Consider the following 24864-nt stretch of genomic DNA (forward strand, 5'->3'; position numbering starts at 1 on the left):
TTGAACAGAAGAAACTTGAGGACTGCCGTGAGCATATTTTATGACACAAATGGAAAAGAAAGTATATCTATTCGTCTAATACACGTCATGGCGATGTTGGCGCCAGGGTAAAGAATACTGTAATGAAAATGTTATGGCCATGTGATTGGTGAAACATTGCAAACACTGACATAACAAGTGGCAAGATATACATGAATACGCTTTATATAAGCATTCTCCCTTATGCTTACTTGGCCACTCAGCTAACGGAAGACTCTTTCTGATGCAAATATATTTTCCTTTGCAGATACTTGAGTAAAGAAAGTAATGGACCATATAAAAAAAGACAATGCAATCTTGTAATTACACAACAAGTTTTAAAAAGATGTTCCATGTACTGTAGCTGCCTGGAGCAATACTCTTATTTTCCCCTGTGTAGTCACATAGAAAAAGACATTTTTAGGCCTGTCATTTCCTGGCCTGAAAGTGCTGAGAAGTCATCTTTGGATGTCCCCGATAATACTATCTGGTCAGCAAGAAAGGAAAGGAGGATACACTCATTAAAAGAGCACCTCTTCACAAGATACCTATACAATCTGGCACATTTTTGGAACCCGTACATGGGTTCAAAGTCCATCAGAGGAGCGCAGATATCACAGGAAACGTCTCTGATGGGGACGGAAAGAGACAGGTGAGGAGCTCAGATGAGGGAGATCCGTATAGGGATGGCGGGAGACTGTGTCCTGTGCTGGGGGGAGTGATGGGACACCACATGTTCCACCATTGTGTGTTTGGACATGTGTTTTATAAGGTACGTCTCCTGAAAAACAAAAACAAAACAAAGACAACACTTTTTTGACATCGCTGCTGCCGTCAGTTCAGATTACAAATAAATGTCACTTGGATTTCCAACTCACCGACGTGTATGCCCTGCCGCACAAGCTGCAGCAGTAGGCCTTGGCGTTTTTGATGGCGTGTGCAGACAGGTGGATCTGCAGCGAAGCAGAGTCTGAATAGGCACGGTAACAGTTGGAGCATTTGAAGGGCTTGTCTTTGTTGTGCTGCCTCTGGTGAGACTTCAGCGGGGGGAGAAAAACATAATGAAACTGAGTCCCTTTCACCTTGCCTCACAGTTTAAGCTGAGGAGTATCGGGCCGGTATAATAGGTGGCAGAGCAGTTAATAATTACCTGCAGATTAGATAGCTGAGTAAAAGCTTTTTCACATCCTGGGTGGAGGCATTTGTACGGCCGATCGCCTGTGTGGATTCTGAAAGAGACAAAAGGATGCAAACATTAGATCAAACTACAAGTCAGACAGGAAAAATCTCTTGTGTGCAAGGCAACAAAAGCCCACCAGCAGAGAGTAAACAAGGAGGACCTCTAAACCTCTTCTTTAATCCACGCTCCTCTCTCACTGAGTGGACTGGACACAGCAACCTGAAACTCTTGTTCCTATTAAACGTTAACACTATTTTAAATTAGAGATTATATTTTCTCACTTCTAGTTGGTGACACATTCATTTCTGAGATCTCAACCATTTTGTTTGTCCTGCTAACAGCATTACCTTCTTTTCTTTTTTCGTTCGTCGGATCATTTTTGCAATTTTTGTCTCATCATTACAGACAATTTGTCGTAAGATGGCAGGCAGTTGCCCATATTGTCAATGCTTTTCTTGCTGTAATCATTTTCTATTGTTCATACTGGCCATGAAAAGATGAATCCCTAATCCAGTGGAAGTGATGCGAGGGACAAAATCCACAGGTCTCTTAAGTTTATCTGAGGCTTATATGAGAAAAATACTTTATTTATCCCAAGGGAAATCGTTTTGCAGCAGTTTCTGTCTGTTGTTTTAAGACATTTGAAAATTGTGCACCCATGCTTTAAAAAAGTGATTACCTCTTCAGCAGAATGTGTCACTAATTTCTCTTTCAAAGATCATAGCTAAATGATTAGTTTTTGTACATCTGGCTTTATGAATAAATAATGTCCCTACTAAAACTAAGTTGTTTATTGTACAGACACTAAAAACATTGTCTCTGGTAAATTGAGCAATTTCCCAAAACACATTTCAATTTAAACAGTCAAAGGTGGTCAGTTTTTTCTATATCATCTTTACAAAAAGTAAAATGTTTATGTTTATTTGTACAACTTTTTACTGAAAAGCTTCTTCTTCAGTATCAGTGTTTTCATAGAAACTATCGCAAATCTATCCACAGTGAAGTCTGTGGAATTTCTCCAACATTTTAATCATCTCTATGATTACGGAACTATGAGGAACCTTCTGCAATCAACTTACCTTCTTTAAGTAACACAATTTATACCTGATACCTGCTTGACCCTGCAATAAAGTCTTTTTAATTATAATTTTTTTTAAAACCCCACTTAAGTTTTTAACCTGTGATTTAAGGGACAAATCTCCCCAAGTATGATACATAAAGCATTTTGCCTACAATCCTATTCCCCCACAGCGTACTATTTTTCTGCTCATTAGGAAACAGAACATTATAGCTCCTGATACGAATATAAAGAACGTTATTGAAGCATTGATGCTGATCATTTATGCTCATAATAGCAAACACGTGTCATGGACATGCTGTGATGAGACCTGATCAGACCTGGTGTGTTGCTGCAGATGGGAGAGTTGGCGAAAGCATTTCTCGCAGTAGGAGCAGCGGTAAGGCTTGATGCCCAGGTGTATGCGCAGGTGCTGGGCCAGGTACGATGCGTTCGCAAAGGACTTAGTGCAGTGAGGACACTTGTGAGCCTTTGGGTCTGTGTGCGTTTTGGAGTGGATCTGCATGTCGGACTTGGAGAAGAAGGTCAGCGGACACATTTTACACCTGTATCAAAACACACCGGGGACACATGTAAAGCACACGCACAGAGACTCAAGCATATTTATATATATATATATATATATATATATATATATATATATATATATATATATATATATATATATCCATATTTTATCCTGCTGAACTGCAGATTTCTTGCATTCTTACATTTACAAAACATCTATAGTTACTAAATTACAATGCGGCTTAATATGTAATATACAAAACACATTATCAGCTCATAATAATCTACCGCATCATACTGCAATATAATGTTCTGTATAGCACGGTGAGAAAGTTTACTTTTCATGCTGATGCATATATCTTTACTTAAACCTGCAATAACGTTTTTCTTTTGGCCGGCAGGGCAGCTGAAACACGCTGTAAAACATCCCATTAATATATCATCACCATTTGTGTAAAATATGGCAAACTTGTTAGAAAACAGTTGCTTATTTACACAGCCAGCCGATACAGAGCAACAGTATCATTCATTTGGGGTCTGTTTGTGTCCAACTGGCGATATAGTCGTCCAATATTTGCTGTTTTTTAATCTAAGTTTTGGTCTCTTCCAGCTCCAGAGGGAAATATCTGTCTCTTAAGCTGCTAACTGCTCCACGTTTGCGGTTGGGAACTGATTAGGTGGTCTACTGTGTATACAGTGTACAATACAGTAGGTTTATAGATCTTTTTTCATTGAGCACAGCTGCCTGCTGTGACTGGAAGTGAAAATAGGGGACCAAACGTAAAGCTTTGTCCGGAAAACCAAAACCCCCAAACTGTAGTCTGCGGCACATTATCTGTGGTGTTCATTATGAGGAGCAACTCCTTTCACTTTAGACTGTTATCGGATTCATTGTTAATATTGATTATAGCCGCTTGAAGTAACATTGTGATTCTGCTTTGTTTTCTTGCATTTCTACTTGTACCCAAGTAAATACTTATTCTGATTGGTAAATATCAAGCCCCAGTTGATGCTGAGTGACATTTAAACTGTGGGGGCAAGAGAAGGCCATGAACATGCTGACAGTTCTCATCCTTTATTTCCTCAGTTTGAGACCTCAGGGAGGCATCAGAAATCAGCTTTTTGTTTTTCCCACAGTAGTTAATTTTATGTATTAATATTGGTTTATATATTGTTCACTCATGTACTGTGTTACCCCACTTGTTGTATATTATCAATTTTGAGGATGCTTTTATTTTTTGGTGAGCCGAGACAATTCTCAAATCTGTTGGACTTTTAAATTGTGTTACTTTTTTTCTATATTGTAGAAATAATCAATAATCACTATATTTCCTCATTTTTTAGGAGTAAAAGGAGATTCGAAACGTGCTGCATCTACTGAATTGTTAATTATATGAAAACAACTGTGAGCCATGAGTCAAATGCATCTATCTTTAGAAAAAGTCCTTTCCTACCTGTAGGTTTTTCCTGGTTTGGAAGTGATGGTGACACAGGACTGGTCGTTGCCTGAAGCTAGGATTGGGTAGGGCACCACCAAAAGAGACGACCCATTCTCTGCTTTGATCCTCTTACGCCCTCGCTCCTCCTTTGGAGGAGGGCCGAGGAGTCCCACGAGGCCTCCGTTGTTTTTCCCGTGCTCCATGCCGTGGCCGCAGGCTAAACCTGAGATGAGGTGAGATGTGGGGCCTCCACCCAGCCGGCTGTGGCAGCTCAAGGTGGGTGTGGTGGGGGTGATGATCTCCGAAGTGTTGAGGTTGCCTGTTCTGGATGCCAGCGCAACACCTGTCGAATGCAAAGGTGAGGCGAGCCAGTCATGCAAATTGCAGCAACATGGATGAACAGCATCTAAGGAACAGAGATATAAAATGGACGTCTTGTCGGATGGTTAGTAAGGCGATAGTAATATCACTCTCCTGTGTAGGGACTTCAGGTTATAGTCTTTCATTCTTAGTCTACCTGTTACATATGAGTACAACACAGAGAAGTCATTATTATGAACATTATTTCCAGAGCTAATGATGCATGAATTCCACAAACCGCAGGACAGCAATCTTTGCTTCCTTGTTTCTACAGCAACAGGGAGTACCAACTGGACAAACGGGGGCTACCTGAGACGTGGTTCGTCCTGGAGGGGTGGTCTATAAGTTGACGCAGATGCCAGTCTTCCCATAATCCTCTGGCTTTAATAGCTGCCTTATCGTCCAGATTCAAGTTTACATCCCCCAGAATACGACCTGGTAAGAAATATGCAGGAAAGTTCACATTTACAAAAAACATACATCTTTCATCATCCTAATCAAATTCAGGGTCTTAATGCCAACAATTTACAGCTGGTATAAAGACACATCCATTTAATTTAGCTCATCGTATACAGCGACATTCATACAACAAACAGTCTTATCTTTTGTTTTGTGTTGTTGGCGTTACTTCCTTATTGTTTAATTCATTCATTTATTTGACAGGGACAGTGCACAGCTTCCTGGCTGTATCAGAGTAAGTTAGAAGCTAATTTACGTCTGTGCTTGTCACAGGACAGCGACGCCACAAAAATATGATCTGATAGAATATGATACATTGCTTTAGATTAAACTACCCCACTGTAAATAAAGGAATTAAAACATATAAAGCAGTAAAATACAACAACCATTAATGCAGCAGTAATAATAATAAAACCCAAAACATATATAATAGTAATATACCATTTTACGGCACAATGACTACTTTAAATCTTGATACCTGAAGTACATTCTGCTGATAATACTTGCATACTTTTACTTTGGCATGTTTTTAAAAAAATGCTGAACTTTTAGCTGTAGTGGAGTATTTTAACAGTGTGGTATTAGTATCTTTACTTAAGTAAAGGACCTGAATACTTCCTCCACCACTGGAGGCAGGTGAGGGGTACCTGTGACTGAGCTGGAGGCGGGGCGGGCGTGCAGGGCGATATCAGGCTGAGACGGGCTGTGGCTGTGGAGAACCGGCATCTGGTGATTTTTGGACATCACATGCTGGCCGCCATCCGCCTGGATCGGGGGAGCCAGTAAGGGCTGTTGGGAAGGGGCGGAGGCAGCGGGCATATGTTGTGGTCGGATCTTCTCTGCCATCAGCTGCTCCTTGATTTTATTGATCAAGACTAGGTTATCCAGCTGACAGCCAGGAAACAACATTTGTGACAAGAGAACAGCCATCAGTTCAGCCAGTGTCACTTTATGAGGCGATGGTTCCCTCTAGAGGCCGACACGTGACAATGCACCCAAAACATCTTCCCAATTAAACACCCTTAAACCAGTGGTTCTTAACCTTTTTGTCTTCGTGACCTCTTAAAATGAGGCAATGTTTTTTTTGTTATGAGTTTTATGGACTTTATGGGGAGACCCCTTGGGGAGTCCTGACCTCTAGGTTTGGAACCACTGCTTTAAAAGAATAATTTTACATTTTGAGAAATGCCCGTATTAATGTTTTACTGACATGAGATGAGAAGATTTCAGGCCTGTACGCTAACTGTGTTGCAAGAGCCATCAAAGATTTGGGAGAGAAGTAACAACAAGTAACACTCGCCTTAAATTACTGCAGTATAATTGTCCGATGCTCAGAAAAGCTCAATAATGATATATGTATCAAGTGCAAAAAGGAAAAAAGTACACTTTTCCAGTGTCTTTGGCAGTGTAGTCAAGTAAAAATATTCTTAAAAACAGTGTATCAAAGACATTTGATCAATACCTCTAGACCTACATATTGTCATCCAAGGCTTATATCCAGCTTTTCACAACATTAGAAAGAGAACAATATTTTTTAGAAATAGGTCTGTTATTGGCCCAAATAGTTATTGGTCTTTCATGGAAAAAGGTCGGTAGGTCTAATCCTGGGTAAATGGATTTCAGAATTATCTGACTGCCCTGAGAAAAAAATTAAATATACTATGAGGGGTACGCTTTCACAACATCAGGAGTCCATTCATATATTACATAGAGAAGACAGACTCAGCCCATATGAAGCACCTGTGGATATACGATGAGTATCCCCCTGTTCAAATATTTATTCACATATATAAATGTACATGTGTTTGGTTGCTATTAAAATCAATAAAGACATTGCTAGAACAACAGCAGCGAACATTAACACAGTGAATGTACACTACAATGATTTTTACTGGCGTGTGCATAAAGGAGCGTGAATACCAGAGTCACTCACCTGGCCGGGCATGGTCGGATGTGGAGGCCAAAAATAGGGATTGTTAAAGCGGGGTTCAGCCATCCTGAAATAAATACACAAGGGTCATAAACAAGGAAAGGGCAGCTTCTCCGTCCATCAGTGTAATGAGTGCAGAATTGTAGTCAGACTGGTAAGACAATGCTTCTCAACCTTCTTGATTGGCACTTCTTCAATGCAGCATTGTATAATTTTGACTCGTCATCACTGGTTGAATAGGTGAGCCCTTTTCTTCCCTTCATTTTCAGAATTGAAATTTACACACAAAAAAAGGAAAAGATCAGAGGAAACCTTGAGTCATCTTGCGACACCTTAGTTTTATTGTTTTTATTCCAGGTTGGGAACAACAAGATTTTCCTACAAACTGCCACCTTAATCACAGAAATAAATGTGAAGATCTGTTGTTAGTGTACAACATGTTAAACTTGTGATGAGAGCTCTCCACCCAAGCAGCAGCTGACTGTTTGACGTGGTAATTTAAGATGACTTATCGCAGTCTTGTGATGGTCTAAGTCATTATGAATTAGTTCTCCCTCTTTCTCAAAAGTGCTCCACACAGTGCTTCATCAGATTGTTTCTGTTGTCAAAGGAGGACGTTTAAGTGAGCGATGCAGCCTTTTCTTAGGATTTCCGCCCACAAAACTTTGAGATGGGCATGCTGTCTGAGAGATAGGCTCGCACACGATTACAACTGCTACTTAGGGAACTCTCCGAAAGCAGTTATCAGAGAAAACAGAAACTTTAAAAGCGATGTGGCTCAGATCCTAATCTGTTACTGTCGGTCTCCACCTCGACACGTGGGGCCCCGACTAGGTCTCACCTCAGAGAACAGCGAGACCTGAATGACGTAGTCAAAAGCTAAGAGGTCAGTAACGGAACATGGAATAACTCAAATGAGGATGCGGCACAGACACCACATTGATTTGTAAGTGACGCAGTCAATTATTTGTATTTATTTATTTTTATGGAAAATTTAGAGCATGACGTATTCTCTTTAAATGGAGAACGTTTGATTTCTATTAAGCTTAGGCTTTTTCCACCCTGTGTTAGGCCAGATGGACAGAAAGCTAATTTTTTTGACAGTAGAGAGAGGTGCTTGCTGCTGAAGTTGTGATCTTTCTTTCTATAGCTTCTCTCCTCAACCTTGTATGAAGTTTCTTTTTTAGAACATTTTGCATTGCGTGCTTTGGCTCCCTTCATCATTCCTAAGTCTGTTTGGCTTAGCAGAGGCATAACACAGCCCATCTCTGAGAGCCAAGAGAAACAAAAACGATACGTTCGGGGGTACGAGTGTAGAGCAAACCCCACAAAATATTTCTATAATGATGCCAGTGGGGATCAGTTTCACTTCCTGGAGGTTTTCTGCCTCGAGAGAGCAGGCTCGGGAGTTTGACGGCTGCTGGACACCTTTATGTCACTTTCTAAAAAGACATGATTCACATGGAATCTAATTAACCACAGACATGCCTCGACTGCATTACTTTTGAACTTTAGTACTACTTGTGGCACTATTGCCAGAATAGTTTAGATTGTTGCATGAATGCAGCTGAATTTCTATATGGCTTAAATATGTATGCTTTCATGTGACAGGGTTTGAAGTTGTTCCAGCAGGTAAGAAAAAGACGGGGAAGCTTTCTTCCAGTATTTTGGATGCAGGAGCATTAGAGAGGAGCTTGCAATATTGTAAAAAAAAAAAATACATTCAAGAAGAGCTGTAAATAACAGTTATTTTTTAATGTTAATTGATCTGCAGATTAATGTAATAATAAATAGATTATTTTTTTTGGCATTGAAATCGTGAAATATGGTCAATATCATTTCCAAAGTTTTGTTTGACCAGCCTAAAACCAAACAATGTTCAGTTTATTATAATATTTGACACAATTAAGAACGTGGAATAGTGATTGTTTGAGATTTCTTGCGTGAAAAATGACTAAAACTACTAATTCAACATGTTTGTTTTTCTTTAGACTGGACTACATCAACGTTTTGGTAATTTTTCACTTAAATTGCATAATTGAAAAAGTAATTAATATGGCGCCCTGTGAAAGAAATGGTCCTTTCTAAGAAGTCACCCTTTCTGACAGGGTAGCTGCATACCTACCTTGAAATATAATAAGAGACAACTCAAAATATCTCATTATTGACATATAACTGATCTATAAAGCATGAGTAAATCACTTATTAATAACAAAACCATGTGCTCCAACTTATAACCCCGTATAGAGTATATTAGAACGTGATACTTAAGTGATATTAGAGCCAGACTATGCTGTTAGTTGATAACTATCAGTATTCTTTCATAAGTGGAGGAACCTCCAGCTGTGCTGTCTGACATGTGGGTGCTATAATAATCCTACAGATGGTCGGTTATGTGTTATCAAAATGACGTGCAGGTAGCGCGTCTTTGCACACAGAAAACTATATTTCAGCTTCAGTGTAATAACACACGATAACGAACCACGGAGCGAAATACACGTCCATCTCTGAAACTAAAGTTAGGGTTAACTTTTTGGCCCTTTTTGCTGTGCTGAAATATCCATCTGTTCAAAAAAAAAGAGAGCAAAATCAACAGAATATAGTGTTTCAATCTTAAAAGCGGAGCAGCTTGAAACCAGCAGCATCTCCTCCAGAGAGAGGCGACCCTCGGCAGCAGCGCCTCTCTCCGTCCGCTGCCTCTCCCACATTCTCAGACAGTTTATTAAAAAATTTCAGACAAAAGGAAAACAAAAATGGCAGCCCTGTCTTATTTTTATAAGCACTGGACGCCATATTCTGCAGATCCGAATATTATAAGGAGATAAATTCTCCCGGTGTCATAACACGCTCGTGCGACGCGTCGGGATGTGGCGTATTTGCATTAAGCGTACGAATGATTGTTTACTTTGATTCAGGTTTGAATAGCCCGGCTCGAGGAGGAGGAAGAAAAAAAAAAAGAAAGCCTGACACTTCCTCCAACAATCATCATCATGCCCTCGCTGTATTCTCTGCAGCTGCGGAGCCACAAACCCGATGTCGATGTTAATACTGGCGCGTAGTGAAAAAGCCTTTCTCTTTTTTCCTTTTTTTTTTTTCCTCCTTCTTCTTCTCCACGACAGAAGAAAAAAAAAATCCGCCTTCATCATCATCTGCGCTACAAATGCTCTTTTTCTAAAATGCAACTTTTACATGACTCGCAGAGAAACGGGGACGAAGCGACACGAGTAGAGCTTCAGTGAGAGAGAGAGGGAGAGAGAGAGAGGGAGAGAGAGGAAGAAGAGCAAAGAAAAGAGGCAGACCATTTGCATCGAGCGGCCAACATACCTGAACCGGCGAGGGAAGGAATGTTTTATAAAGGATTGGACTCTTCTTTCTGCTCGCTCGCTCGCTCGGACTTCAAACCTTCCGGGTCGCCTGCTGTTCACTTCTGGGTGCTGCAGGCGTCTCGAACACACTGAGCTCAGAACAGATTTTTTTTATTTTTTTTTTAACCCATTTTCTTGGTTTCTAATTTAAACGGTGGCTTTTTTCTTGCAGATGTTGTGGCTCGCGTTAGAAGGGGGGGGGGGGGGGCGTACGCACCGGAAGTTCATCATTAACATGGTTTTCCTGTACGTGAACACGTTCTTGCTTGTGCGAGGCGGAATTTCATCAACACTGACAATAGTCCCGAATAAAAGAAGATGAGGCTGCACACTAAAGACGGAGCTCCAGTATTTTTAAGTCCATAATGACAATAATGTGTTGCATCTTCGTATAGAAGCCACCTGTCTGTCTGTCTGCCTGTCTCAGGCCTTGACTGTCATGTACAGTACATGTGAGAGTAATCCGCTCAGCAGTAGCATGACAGGCTGCTAATATGCTCTGTGCTTAGCTCAGCAGGAGATGGCACTGCTGCCACAAACCAGAGCGCTTCAAGCTTCTCCTCATACTTTCAACCGTGTCGGTTGAAAGTATGAGGAGATATTAATGATGAGCAAACACTTTACACGTGAAATTAGACATTAATTCGATAATAAAACAAAAACTCACACAAGTCGAATTATTAGGCCATGGTTTTCAAACATTCAATTTAAAGGCAGTAGTTTTTGTAGCACTGATGAGTTTTATTGTATATATGTACAATATATTACAATATTCTCCTGCGTCTTTATTTCAAGTTATCATACATGTGTTTGGTGCCTAATGGTTATTGGAAATGCAAGTTGACATCACCGCAAACACTACCCTCCAAAATGTTAATAATTTGAATTCACACTTTCTAAAACAGATTCCACAGAACAAATGTAAAAAAAATTAAATGTTTTATTACTATTTCATTTTAAGTGTGAATGTCAGCATAAAAGAAGACCATTGTTCTTACTTTACCAAGGGCTGCATGGTATTTTGTGCACATACAAAGTCCCCTCCCCTCCCCCCACCCACACACACACACACACACAGACACACACACACACACACACACACACACACACACACACACACACACATTCAAATGTATGTTTAGGTATTCATAGGAAATGCAAACTACACAGGACTCCATCTCATATCTTTGACATGAGTCAGACTGAGGATACAAAAGAGAATAATTAGAGAAGTAGGATTGTGCCAAACCCTAACCCTAACCCTAACCCTACAGAACCCTCACTACCAACCTATGGATATAACATACAGTATGCTAAAATGAAATACAAGCAGTTTAAATATGCACTGTAAAACTTCATCATGTACAGATGGAGCAATTGCTCAGATCTTCAAAAACTAATTGTTTTCTGTTTTGACAACAACAGCTTAATCTGACTCTACTTTGAGCAACCTGCACCTGTAATTCAGAGAAAAAACCCCTCTTCATATCTGTAGAACACATCGACATGTAAATGACTCTCCTTTTTAATAAAAGCAGCCTGATAACCAGTTCCCTTTGGTAGCTTTTTAGAAAGATTTTGATGACACAATCTTCCTCCGTAGAAGTTTGTTGACGTTAATCCCGCAGCATTCAAAGGATTTATCCTCGTCATTGGCTTAATAGTTCAGTTTGAGAGTGAATTCTTGGCCTCGGAAACATTACAAGGTCCATTTGGTTCTGGAGCCTTTTAATCATCAAGAATAAACTTTCAAACACGGAAGAGAAGTCTTCAAAATGCTCGGAAAAATTCAAATTTCACGACAACTCGGCAAACTCCATCTGCTGAAGAAGATCATGCGATATTATCAAAACACTCACAGTGTTATGTTTTTCAGACAAAAGAGGTTTTAACTTGAATGATTTTCATATCTCATTCTATCTGTGAGAAGCATCGTGTTTCAAACCAGTCTCTATCTAAGCTCAGTTTACACATGAGGTTCAACTGAATTTAAATGTCCTGACATTTGGTTGTAATTGGAGAGCAGATCATGAGGCAGTTTTTCCAGGAGAACCTTTTAGATACATAATACACAAGGTACAACTCTTCCTCTGTTGGTAAAACAAAACCAATCATCATTCATGATTCATAACTGGTGGGGAACAGCATTTTAAAACCACGTATGAATCACATTGTTACGTGTTGTGTGATCTACAGTACAGTCTAATCCTGCTTTAGGAAACACCCTGGATGTGTGTATAAAGATATAGTCTGATCAAGGTGTGTAACAATGGGATGTTTGTACATTCTCAGTGAAAATGAAAGATCTTTTATCCAGGATGTCTTTCAAGGCGGTCAAAAGGTTTATTTTAACATGCCGATACGCACACATTTTGCATCTCTGGTGTTATTTAGTTAGTCGTTAGACGGGTTCTCTTGTCTGTACAAACAGTACCACACCTTCTGAGACGCACATGTTCTCTCACCTCCACACAGGCCAGGTGCAGCAGGGAGCACATGGGGAGGAGCAATGGGGGGGGGGGGGGGGGGGGGGGGGGGGTCATTATCCCCATGAGGGCGGAGCAGAAGGGGGAGGTGAAGAGAATGGGATGAAACATTTGAAGCTCATATTGACATGCTGCTCTGAAAGCTCCTGTGAGTCCAGGTAAGAACTAATAAACTTCACAGCAGTTTTTTATGTTTATTGGAAACTTTTCTGTTCCAGAGTTTGAATTGTCATACTGTAACCATATGATAGGAGATAATGTGGCAATAACAGGTTGAACCAGTCTGTTTAGTACCACGGTCAGGTGGGGGACATATTTACAGCCTGTCTGTAACTTTGCATGTGTTTTCACATTACTGAGGAGTTTCATGGCATTTGCTTCTGTTAAATATCACTATTGAAATCAATTCAAATAGTTAAACTTTTTCACAGGTTATTTTCTGAGTTTCGTAGTTTATTTTTGATCGACTGTAAATACCTGTCTGGTCCAGGGTTCACTACTAATGTAAACAACACAAATATTGATCAGCTACCATGAGGCAGAAAGATTCACCGACAGTGGAATGATTGTTTAAAAACATTGTATACAGATATTTATATATGTACACTTGACATTCCTGAGCTCCTCCACCCCGAGGCAAAAAGAAAACCATTTTTTTTCCAAACGTTAATCCGTGTGCATGTGTTGTCCTGTTGCAGCCATGGATGGTGTGTTGGAAGGAGCAGCAGTGTTGAGTTTGTGCAAACTGGCCTGCAGTCTCCTCTTCTTGCCCTCACTGACTGCCTCATACAGTCCTGTCAGCTTTTGCTGCTGCTGCCTCTTGGTTTTCACCGACTTCCTGGTCACAGGTGAGTATTAGTACATGACCAGGTGCACTGGCCACCACCGTGCTCTGGTCTAGAAGCTCCCAGTCTAATGTACCCCAACAGCTTCAACAACACCACCTTTAAAATATTGTAATAAACAGGATTTTGTTAAAACACCATTTTTAAATATAATTTCAGTTTTTACACATTTTGTTTCATTCAAGACATTAGAGTAAAACAATTAGTTGATACATTTCTTTGTTTCTTGCTTCTCAAATGTGAGGCTAGTATTCTCTGTCCTATGTGATGGTAAACTGAATATCTTTGGGTTTTGGAATTCTGGCTGGACCAACAACTTCATTTGAAGATGCCACTTTGGGTGCAGGTGTGCCATTTAGATAATGTATTACTTAATAATTGATAAAAGATAGACAAAACCCAAATTAAAACTCATCAAATGTATGTCTTGAATAATGTCTTGAGGATCCCCAAACGAGTCGAGCTGCTCCACCATCTTTCCACATGCTCCTGGTTGGGAGTCACTGCTCTAATTCAATGAAATCACCTACATTACTTTTATCTTTTTTTTCCTCCCACAGCTTTTCTGAGTTTCCTTTGCATCTCTGATTCCTGGCTAACTGAGCTGACCCCACTAGTAGATGTTGTTGCCCTGCGCTTCCTGATCTTTCTCAGCCACACATACGGAGCGGTGCTGCTTCTCACCACACCTCTGATCGCGGTGGAGACTCTGACCGGACTGCTGGGCCCTCACTCAGTTGTCGCTCACAGGACCGTGAGTGAGACTCTGATGGACTCTGATGGACAACGTTGTTATGTTGGGGAAGTAACTGTGGAAGAGGAGGAGGAGGAGGAGAGTAAAGACAACAAAAACAAAGTAAAGGTGTTGTCTTATCATGCTGTCAGCTACCTCTGCTGCCTGTCAGTGTGGGTCGTCGTCGCCCTCAATGTCAGGTGGCGATTGAAGCGGGAGGAAGCGTGGGCTGTTGCCTGCTTGCACACAACCAACTCCCTCATTAGATGCTTGCCCAACCTGTTCAGCCCCATATCCAGCACTGTGAATCCCTGCTGGGGCATGGCCTTCCTCTCCCTCCTCCTGTTCCTCCTGACCATGAGCACAAGTCTGCAGCGTCGACACTGGGCTCCTGCACTGACGGCAAGGACACGCAAAGAGAAACAGGGAGTTAATAACGGTGACAGTTGCCGGCAAGACCTCGCACCAGCACCTTCTGGGCCTTCCGAGCCTCTGAACCCTGGGATGCCGGAGTCGGAGGCAGCACAGTGTGTTGACCCAGAGAAAACAGAGAGCAGCTGCACCGTTCACAGAGCGTATTCCCGGAACTGCGTGCAGATGTCGGCACATCACCATGGAGACTTTGTTCTCATCTCCCCTGAATGTTTGTCTGCAAAAGGAAGAGTACAGGAGCACGAATGGACACAGAAATGTATACCTTTGACGTTCATCATGGAGGACGTGGACGCACAAAACAGGAGCCAAAGTGGGTGGCGACAGGGGGGGTTTCTCTGCCCGGGGGTGAATGTAATGATAGGGTTTGTGGGTGTGCTCTCCATCTTTGTGCTGCCTCTATACCTCAGTGTGAACATTCTTCTGATCAGGACTATAGAGATTCTGCTGAAGCTGTGTATCACATCTTTAGTTTCATCTTCAGCTAACACAAGGAATGCATCCACCTCCCACAAGGAAACATTTGTATAAAACCAGACTGGTGAGAAACAAAAATGGACCCTGATTGGAGGATATATGCCACTGGTTCACCATATTAATGTTGAATGTGTGGCAGGTCTACCCGTCAACACTGAATAGAGTGTAAATAAGCATTTCTGAGCAGCTATTCACATGTAAAGAAAAATATGCTTAAAGCTGCTGAGGAGGCAGGTTGAGGCGTGTTTGGTAGTAAGACACCTAACTCGACAGAAACAGGTGGCTCGAAGGCCTGTTTTTTATTGTTCAGAGCCTCAAAATCTGCAGCGATTTGTCATTACTCAATGGGTTGTAGAACGAGCTGCTCCAAAGTAAATAAGACTAGTCCAGCAGCAAACAATGTTTTTTTAAAGTGTGCTGATGCTGCATTCCATAAACCATACATTAAGCAATATAAATAAATACTGAGCGACTTGAGAATGTACCACAGATTCTGTGTCTTTGTTCTTAAATCAGCTTGTTTCAAAGGATTTTACTACTACTATTGTACTACGCGGTGAAAAGTAAATTACGAAATTAGTTTTATCTTGGCCAGCAACATCAACAACAACAACATGTTGCTTATTCATTGTCTTATTGATCTAATATTGTAATATCATCAACATATAAAGCTAAAGTTACAGTTGCAGTTCTGGGGCTATATGTTGTTTCTGTTAAATATGTTGTTTAATACGTACAAAAACCTTGTTTTTAAATGTTAGCAGTCTTCAACAAGTTGCTGCACCTGTCGAGTCATAATGTCAGTTCCCCGAAACCAAAGTTGGTCTTTTGTTTTTTACAAACAAACAACATATAAGGTGTTATAATAAGTGCGCTTTGGAGGTGGCTTTGAACATTTCCATCCTTTAGGCCAACCTGCTGCACCTGAAACGAGTGGGCCGATTCAAAGGTCTGGATCCAGGCAACGAGTGGCCATCTTCTCGTGGAGCAAACTCTCGGCTGTTCCTGTAAATGAAACAAAGAGATATGAAGCTAGTGTGGAATCTGGAGCATCTTAACGTGGTGCGACTGCCTTGTACTCACATGCAGGACTCATCGAGCCTGAGCTGTCAGGTGGTGTAGCTCAAGGCGAGCAGGGACACAGAGGTCAACACCAGAGGGCGATCTGGTGCAACAACATCTCAACACACAGGACCTTGAAGCTCCCTAAATGTTTGATAGATGAGCTTTGGGAAGTAACATGAGAAGGACGAAGAGGATTCTGGAGACAAAAGACTGCATTTTCAGGTGGCCTTGCCTTAGCGGGGCCTCGGGCTGAGGAGACGGACTGCACGCCTCCTCTTTCTCAGTGCAGAGAGCTGTGCAGCCGTATACTCAAACCGCAGCGCGAGAATGAATGAGAGGGCCACGTTCAATGTGCGTGCGTGTTCATGCTATTGAAGGACAGATGGAGATGGTTTAATACCCAGATGTATCCAACGGTACATTATTGCTTCAGACAGAGGGTTGATGAGTTCAATGGCTCTGTGTGTTTGAGGATGTATTTTGTAATGTTTTAATTATATGAATGTCATAAGAAATATCAAGTATGGTATTAGGCGAATTGAGATCATTTTCTTCCTAATAGGGTTTCATTTTATTGCTTTAACAGAACAGCCACAAGTGATTTAACTGCTTCCAGCCAGATGAATAATGTTGGAGACTCTTAAATTGCACAGCACTTAAAGAAAAAAAGTATAGTCTAATATTCTGATAACCCCTAAAAACAAAAAAAAGCCAATAGCTTACAACAGAATGCTCAAGTAACTTAAATATGTAATATTCCAATGTTTAACATGTCTTTTAATATAAAAAATTAAGAAAATAACCAGAGAAGTGCAATTCTATAACTCCACCATTATGAATAGGTCAGCTGCAATACACCCTCCAGGGCACTAGAGAGTGTAAGGCTGCAACTAAAGTATGTCTTTTATCTAGAATTAGAAATGTCAGACTGTCTAATCAATAGTCCAAAACCTAAATATACCTTAATTGCTTGCTGAATTACTTAAATTATTTATCAATTTATCAACTGATTTCAGAAGATGGCTTCAAAACCTGTTTTTCTTTTTACTGTATAATCATTAAGCCTTAAGCAATATTCAACCTGATACATGTATAATACATGTATAATAATATGGATGATGTATCTGGTGGTTTGTGCCACCAGCGTTATAGTTCTTTTCCTTTAACGGAGAGTGATAGCGAAAGTGAGCCTTCATTTCTGCTTTTTCCATCACTTACAAGATTACAAACCTTACGCCCGCGCCTCAGGAGGGCCACATCAGACTGGTATCAGATAAATCCTCTCAAAGGAGAGCTCAGTGACTTTTTAATGGACACTTTCCCCTCAAGTAAAAAATTATATTACAGGATGGACACCTCCTTGCATATAAATGTCTCAATCACAGGAGTGAGAGAAGAAAAGTACCCTGATTCAAAGCTGGGGATATGAAGCTATTTGTCCTGAGGGTCTGCTGCGAAATAACGGCATTGTGCTTCAAACTGCACAGTTTGTTGTGGAACAGCTGTAATCATGATGCAACACGACTCAACTTCAGAGTGTGAAATAACAAAGCACAAGGGTAGAAAGTTGCACAAAGAAACAGAACTTTCTGGCTTTCTGACGCAGTGTATGACTCAGATTTGAGCACTTTCAAACTGTATGATCATTTATTCCCACCAGTTTACCAACCAGTCATTCAAACTCTTCACAGATGGCAAAGGAAGAGGACCTATTGAAAGTGACGGCTCACCCTCTGTGAGGGAACACTGAACCCATGCAGACATCTTGTTATTCATTATGTCACATGCCTGGCCTTCAGCCGATGCCAAAATAGGGAACAGTAAAACAAAGAGTGCACAACCTCCCACTTCTCAGCATGAAGGCATAGCAAGAGTCTGTCATCTCAACTCAAATGCCTGGTATGAGACTCTTGCTAAACTGGAACAGGTATTGACAAGCAGAGCCTTCCTACATTTCAAAGAGGATTCGTCTGTCTCCATGAAATGTTTAATTTTGAGTTTCAATTTATGTTAATTTTCTTGCTCTCAAATGAATGTGATAGATCATGTGTGACTAAAGGTGACAATACTATACTAGTGTCAGTATTAAAGCAAATTGACATGTACTGTAGTATGTGCTATACCATGTTAGCGTATGGCCCTTTAAAATGAAGCATGTCAAACGTGTCAAAGACACATTTTAGGGAGCTATGAGCACTTGAAGTGAAGAGTGATTGTTATCTGAATAGAATAATTGCTTTGAACGTTTATACAGACATTTATGGTTCCCAGAAAAGTCCCACTGACTTTTATTGAAGCCCGGATCTTTGATCTAGTGCCACCTGTAGGTCAAGTTAATTTGTCCAATATAGATTGATTGTGTAACAGCAGATTTCACGGCAACAGTAAATACACAGTAAATATTCATATCAACACTAGATATATTGATCTATAGAATACAAAGTATAAAGAACATATTAGAATACAATATCAATATGCCCACTAGAATCTGAAATATAAAAAGAAGATAACATACTATATACTGTGTACATTAGACATAAGTGTGCAAATGTGTTGCAGTTTTTAGTTTGAAATCAAATTAAATGAGGTAACAGGGAGTATAAAGATGTGTAGTCACCATGTGCAGGCTATTGAAGGAGTAAAACAGAGCAAAGTATGGTTTCGACAGAAGCTACAAAGCTGATATATTTATATACAGCTGCGGTGTTGGGGGTTATTGCCTTGGGCAGGAAAGAGAGAAAGAGAAAGAGCTCCGCTGTCTGTCCAGTAGGTGGTTGAGAGGGTGGTCAGGATTATCCATAATGGGTGACCGTTTGTTCAGTGTCTTCCTCTCCACCACAACTTCAAAGCCGTCTGTTCTGCACCCAATTACTGAGCCTGCCTTCGTAATCAGTTCATTAAGTCTGTTGTCGTCGGCTCCAATGCTGCGACGACAGCGAAGTACAGTGCACTGGCCACAACAGACTTATAGAACTACAGACTTACATCTTCTTGCACATGTTAAAGGATCTCAGCTTCCTCTGGAAATGGAGTCATTTGTTGCTTTACAACCAAATACACTGAATACTGATGACGTTCCAGTTTTGTTTAGCACTAATTAGCTGATGTTAGCATGCTAATACACTACGAAGGGGAACATGGTAAACATTACACCATGCTGCAATTAGCATGTAAAGCATCATAATTATTGTTACAAGGGCAGATGGCCATTAGGAATTCTCCATTCGGAGGATTTAATAACACCTTTTGTATGTATAAATAAATACATTATTGGACTACTAGCATGGCTGTAGATACTTAGTTGTATAGGCCTGAGCAGGTAAAATCATCCAGTAGGCTACTTCCAAGCAAAGATATGAGAAATGTCTGATTAAATTAACATATCTTTTAAATTGTTAATCCAGCGAACTCTGAGATATAGTTTTTTCGACCACTTGTAGATTAAGAACCCCCAGATTGGAAAAGAGGGATGCCTCAATCTAGTATGCTGAATCGAACCATATTAAGTGGATCATGCATCGGCCATGACATGATCTCATTCATATTTAATACCCAACAGTTGTTCATTCATTCATTCAAACAGGCTGTTCAGATTTTAAATTCGGGGTAAAAATCAGGTTTGAGTGCTAATGCAACCAGGACAAAGATAAAAAAACGGGATGATTTTTGCAGTAATTTATTGTCCATTAAAACATTACCCACAAACCTCAGCTGCAGCTAAAGCACACTAAAGGTGTGTTCACCCAATGATGGGTGCACAGCGGCCATCATCAAAAGGACACAATCATCATTATAATCATTGAAAGTGTCATAGTTATCATCATACATCATTTTAACAATTCAAGTCATTACCACCACCACCAGTAACCCAACACCACCTGACAATAATCTCCTTCTTAATATTCAAACAGAAAGTCTTTAATGAAGCAGAGTCTACTTAAGTCACAGCAAATTGGGGTCAAATGTAAGCATTTGTTTTGAAGCACCAGCTGGCTGGGATTTATTTCTCAAGGACAACAGAGTCTCAATCAGAAAAAAGTAAAATTACTTACTCTTTCCTGATTGTCTAAACTTCTGGTAATTATTATCACACAATTACTCAGGTTTCACAAAACAGATTTACAGAGTGATCTGGATTCACTCTGGAGTAAATCCCAGAGGAAAAGACCTGTAGATATGCTTCTTGAACAGGCTGCTGCAGATTTGTGTTAAAGTTAAGTTAAAACAATTAGCAGATGCTTCCCATTTGACCCGAGTTTGCGTCATACTGCACATATCGGAAACACATCCTACAAAAACAAGGGCACTGCCCCAATTTTCTTTTACATGGACAACACAGACAACACACACACAAATGCAAAGATGTACAGCGGCAAAGGAAGAGTGAGGTGATTCGGAGATTTCAGTTCAACCTGATTCCAAAGTCATTTGTAATAATCACTTTGGGCTGCTGCGTGGGTATGCTCAGGGGACCAGATGGGCTTCAGCAAGCACAATCAATCTGGATTTAAAAAAAATTATAGCCAAACCAGGGCTGCACAAACCTACCCGTGCACATGTCCACCCATCCACAGACACATCTCTCAATATGCTGGACTTGGCTGAGCGAGCAGAGCCTCAGAGCAAATTCTGCAGGACTTGTGTACAACTAATGATGAACAGGAGCACTTGAGGCACCTGGGGCGAAGAAATAAACATGAGTGAGCCTCAGGGGAATTGTCAGAGACTCAGACAGCAGCGGCCATGGAAATGCCAGCCGCACATGAATAGCATATTTAGCGCCAGAATCCGTCCACCCATCACTATTTTCCTTGATAATTGCCACGTCACAAAACATACAGCTTGATTTCCTTTATTATTATTATATGATTTCAAATAAGAGAGATCAGTCGGTCTTTGTAGATTTTTTGAGTATTAAATCTTCTTCAACCTTTTAGATTTTAAAATCTGAGACGTTAAGCTTTTACTACAATAGGACTTTTCACACTGCACTTAGCCTGGGGCTGAGGGAGCTTTCACACGGGCACATTCCAAAAGAGAGCTAACCCCGACTTTAGCCCGAGGGCTTGCATGTGCTGCTCTCAAGAGCACGGTCAAAAGTAAACAATGGGATTTGTGTCATGTTTTTGTTGTCTAATCGGAGTGGTCATGTCATTCTAGAATGTGTTCCAATGGCCATTTAACCCAGGGCTAGTAGAAGTGTAGTATGGATCGTATAGCCCTGGGTTTAGCTGTGCGTGTGAAAAGCAGCAAAGTTTTCACGGGGTCAACTCTAAGCCCGGGGATAAGGATAGAACAGCAGTGTTAAAAGCCTATAGATGTCTCCAACCCACGGGCTATCTACTCAGACTGCATGATTTAACATTCTTTAGATTTTAAGACAAAATGATGAAACATCACGACTGAGAGCAGACATGAATTTGAATTCAACATTGAAGTGGACAGAAACACCCACAGGTTTAGTGTCTGCTGATGGCGAGCAAACTTGAGGTTTTGGTGCAGAAACCTAAACATGAGCCAGCATGATGAGAGACTGTTTTCTTTTAACCCTTGCTACTTTATATTGAAACATGCAAATCCTTACTCCATCGGGAGAAGCATATTTCTGGACAATCTTCAAACAGATTTTCCTCCTACACATAGGTAGGGCTGGGCGGTGGATAGGGACGGGCGGCTGAACTACTTTTTATTTTATTTAGTTTGTTCTAGGAGACGTGGATCATTGCTGCTGCACATAGAATAGCTTATCGTGCCATGATAAGGACTTAAGACACATGTGGAGATGACCCACAAGAGGAACCACGGTCATAGTCTCAGACGGGAGTAAAAAGTGCCAACCGACCCGGAGTTCAAGGTCTACTGCTGGCCCAAAAAAAGCAGAGTGCTGTCAAACACATTCCACACACAAAGCTAAGCCAACTGTACAGCACAGAGAAGAAGAGTGACCCGTCTTCAGTGTCCAGAGAGACGCCAAGTTGGACAAGTCTGGAGCTTGACAAGGAGAGCAATGCCCCCAGGGAGTGTGCAAGGTAGGCCTGGGGCTTTAAGAGGGGGAATAGCTTTTTCTTTTTTTTACATCACTGCCACAGACACCAGAAGAGCCCAGGGGTCCTTCCGTCTCCACTTAATGTCCTCTTTTCAATTAAAGATGTGGAATGAAGCTCAAGTGCAGGCCATTATCGTAGGGTCGTTTAAAGTCACACAAAAGTAAGAGCGCAGGTTTTAAGAGCAACATCAAGCACAATTATGAACCGAACTGAAAGAAATAAACATTTCACACACCCTATTCAACTCTTTTTTTTCTTTTAAAATTGATTTCTTGAAAATCTTTTTAAACCTACAGAAGTCCTGCGAATTATCTGTCAGGACCATTTTGATCATCAACGTGCGATGCATCTCTTAAAGGCGCACAGTGTTGATTCGCAGCGGCTGCACGTTCTTGCCGTTGGCGTGGCTCTGGCCCGGGCTGAAGTAGGGGAAGACTTTGGCGGGGAATTTCTCCCGGTAGGTATAGAGCCAGGACATGTCGTCTGCATTGTAGAAGATGAGCAGGCCTTTGTGGTAGTCTAGGTACACCCCCACTTTCTCCAGCTTACTCTTTACATTGAGGCGAGTCCACGGCTCAGTGCAGGCGCTATACTGGTTGCCGTCGTGCATAACGATACAGTAGAACCCGCGGCTGGGCTGGATCTGGATGCTGCCCTTGCGGCTGACTGTCTCGTGGGCCACGCCGATCATCCACTGGGTCTTCTCCGACACCATCACCTCCCAATAATGGACGCCTGACACGAAGCCTTCAGCGCCCAGAACAGAAACCTCCACGTCAAAGCGGCGCGGGGAGTCCTGCAGGGGTTGTGGATGGAGATTCCCGTAAGCCACTATGGTACAGTCGTCTGAGAGGATCAGTCTTTGATGAGCTGTGATGGGGTCGAGGGTCAACGCTGCTGGCACTGAAGACGAGACAGTTTTAGCACAAAGAGTCAGCATTTATCCTAGATAAACAGGCCAGTCCTGCATAATAATATAATCGTACAATAGTAAGAGTGAAAAAACAAAAGAAACGCATCAGTATGTTGTAACTGAGCTTGGTCACACAGAAAAGTGAGAAGGACTGCAGTGTCATTCTCAGAGCCTCATTTTTCTTTATTGTTGCAGATGCTATTTTATGCTGAGGCAGTAAGTAAATACGTCCAAGCTGCTCAGGCACTTTACAGAAGGGGTGGGGTCAAGGTTATGAACTGATCTCTAAAATGCTCCCAGAGAAAAATATGTACTGAAAGTGCTTTTGGTTTTATTTTCTTACTTAGCATGGACTACGTAGGGAAATAAAATCAATGAAATCGATGAAAAAACAAGTCTGTTTTCCACAATCAGCTGCCTGTCCTCTCAGCTCCTTAGGAACTGTACTGCTCAAGTCTAACATTTAATGTGAAACCTGGTAACTCAGTGGAGGCCAATTCAATTTAATGTGTGGTGCTCGAAACATTGAGAAATTGCCATTTTTTTGTGTAAATTGAATTTTGCTTTTATCTGATAGTTTTGACAATATAGACCAATAGGAAAGATGGGGAGAGGACATGGTGCAACAAAAGGTCCCCAGCCAGAAGTTAACTGGTCGGGGACGTTACAAAATGCACCTGATGTCGTGTTCACACTACAAGCGACATTTCTCCAATTATGTGTTGCTCACATAGTTATGTCATTAAAATGCACTGGGAAGAAGGAACGGAACAGGGGGAACAAGAACATATGATTGGTTGATGCTTCGAAGCGTCATTTAAGCACTGACATTTTTTTTTTTTAGATTGTGTTTACAGGCGTCAGTTGGTTGCTTTATGCCTCCTGTTGCTCGTAATGTGACCACGGCAGTAGATCTGTTCCCACCACAGGAAACTATTAAAAAATACATTACAAAAAAAAATCTTTACAAAAACAATGTCCAGGTTACCCGGGAGGCATCGCTTCACTGTGGATAGTTTCTAGCTAGAGTTAGAGAAGGTGATCAAAGCCATGCCCTGTGGTAACAGATGACTGATGGCTTGTTATGATACGACTCCAGGAAGATGAGCAAGATTTTTTTATAATCTGTTTTACCTTCATGCATAAACTAGAGTCTTCAAAGTCAAGTGCTCTCCAGAGGCTGATGGTGTAGCTCAATTTGCGCAATATTAGACCACAGGAAGCGTGCAAATAATACAGTGAAGCAGTAATTACAGCGATGGGAGGAGCTGTTCCAGCTCACTCCACAGGCTCCTGGCCCGTAGGAGGTTAAATGACTGGCGCCCGGCAAGCAGACAGGACAATGCCTTCTCTAGTCAATGACATCTCCAGTGTTTGTTACAATCAAGTCATTACAATTTCATAACCTGAGTGCCTCTTTGTGTCATACAGAGAAACCTGTAAGCGTACACAGATCAGCGGAGAAACAATTTTTCCTGCTAAACATGAGAAGGGTGAAAGACCAAAAAAAGAAAAAGCACGAGGTCTGCT

At 41.2% G+C, this 24864-nt stretch overlaps 3 protein-coding genes across 7 annotated transcripts in view; 1 reads left to right on the forward strand and 2 right to left on the reverse strand.

The window, feature by feature from the left end:
• si:dkey-264d12.5 (coiled-coil domain-containing protein 30) overlaps positions 1–15373 on the forward strand; it is a 37673-nt gene extending 22300 nt beyond the window's left edge. Inside the window, exons 19-21 of the mRNA XM_034531902.1 lie at positions 4244–5020; positions 13521–13670; positions 14228–15373. Of these exons, the coding sequence (XP_034387793.1) occupies positions 4244–4293 (50 nt within the window). The 3' untranslated portion in view covers positions 4294–5020; positions 13521–13670; positions 14228–15373. The remainder of the gene's footprint in view (positions 1–4243; positions 5021–13520; positions 13671–14227) is intronic.
• On the reverse strand, positions 340–10508 carry znf362a (zinc finger protein 362a). Of its 3 annotated transcripts, none has more exons than XM_034531897.1 (9): positions 10296–10508; positions 6975–7038; positions 5689–5890; positions 4892–5017; positions 4238–4565; positions 2597–2821; positions 1169–1247; positions 897–1055; positions 340–799 (listed from the first exon to the last, which is right to left on the reverse strand). In XM_034531897.1, the coding sequence occupies exons 2-9, from the start codon at positions 7035–7037 to the stop codon at positions 680–682; spliced, it is 1302 nt and encodes a 433-aa protein (XP_034387788.1). In that variant the 5' UTR covers position 7038; positions 10296–10508; the 3' UTR covers positions 340–679. The 3 variants fall into 3 exon arrangements, with proteins under 3 accessions (XP_034387788.1, XP_034387787.1, XP_034387786.1); XM_034531896.1 differs by having other exon boundaries at positions 5689–5896; XM_034531895.1 differs by having other exon boundaries at positions 5689–5929.
• A 4661-nt stretch (positions 15374–20034) lies between the features above and the next one.
• trim62.1 (tripartite motif containing 62, tandem duplicate 1) overlaps positions 20035–24864 on the reverse strand; it is a 28441-nt gene continuing 23611 nt past the window's right edge. For all 3 annotated transcript variants that reach the window (XM_034532496.1, XM_034532497.1, XM_034532495.1), the window contains exon 6: positions 20035–23324. In XM_034532496.1, the coding sequence (XP_034388387.1) occupies positions 22774–23324 (551 nt within the window). In that variant the 3' untranslated portion in view covers positions 20035–22773. The remainder of the gene's footprint in view (positions 23325–24864) is intronic.

This window comes from Cyclopterus lumpus, chromosome 5 (assembly GCF_009769545.1).
Source record: "Cyclopterus lumpus isolate fCycLum1 chromosome 5, fCycLum1.pri, whole genome shotgun sequence".
NCBI classification, from domain to species: Eukaryota; Metazoa; Chordata; class Actinopteri; order Perciformes; family Cyclopteridae; genus Cyclopterus; species Cyclopterus lumpus.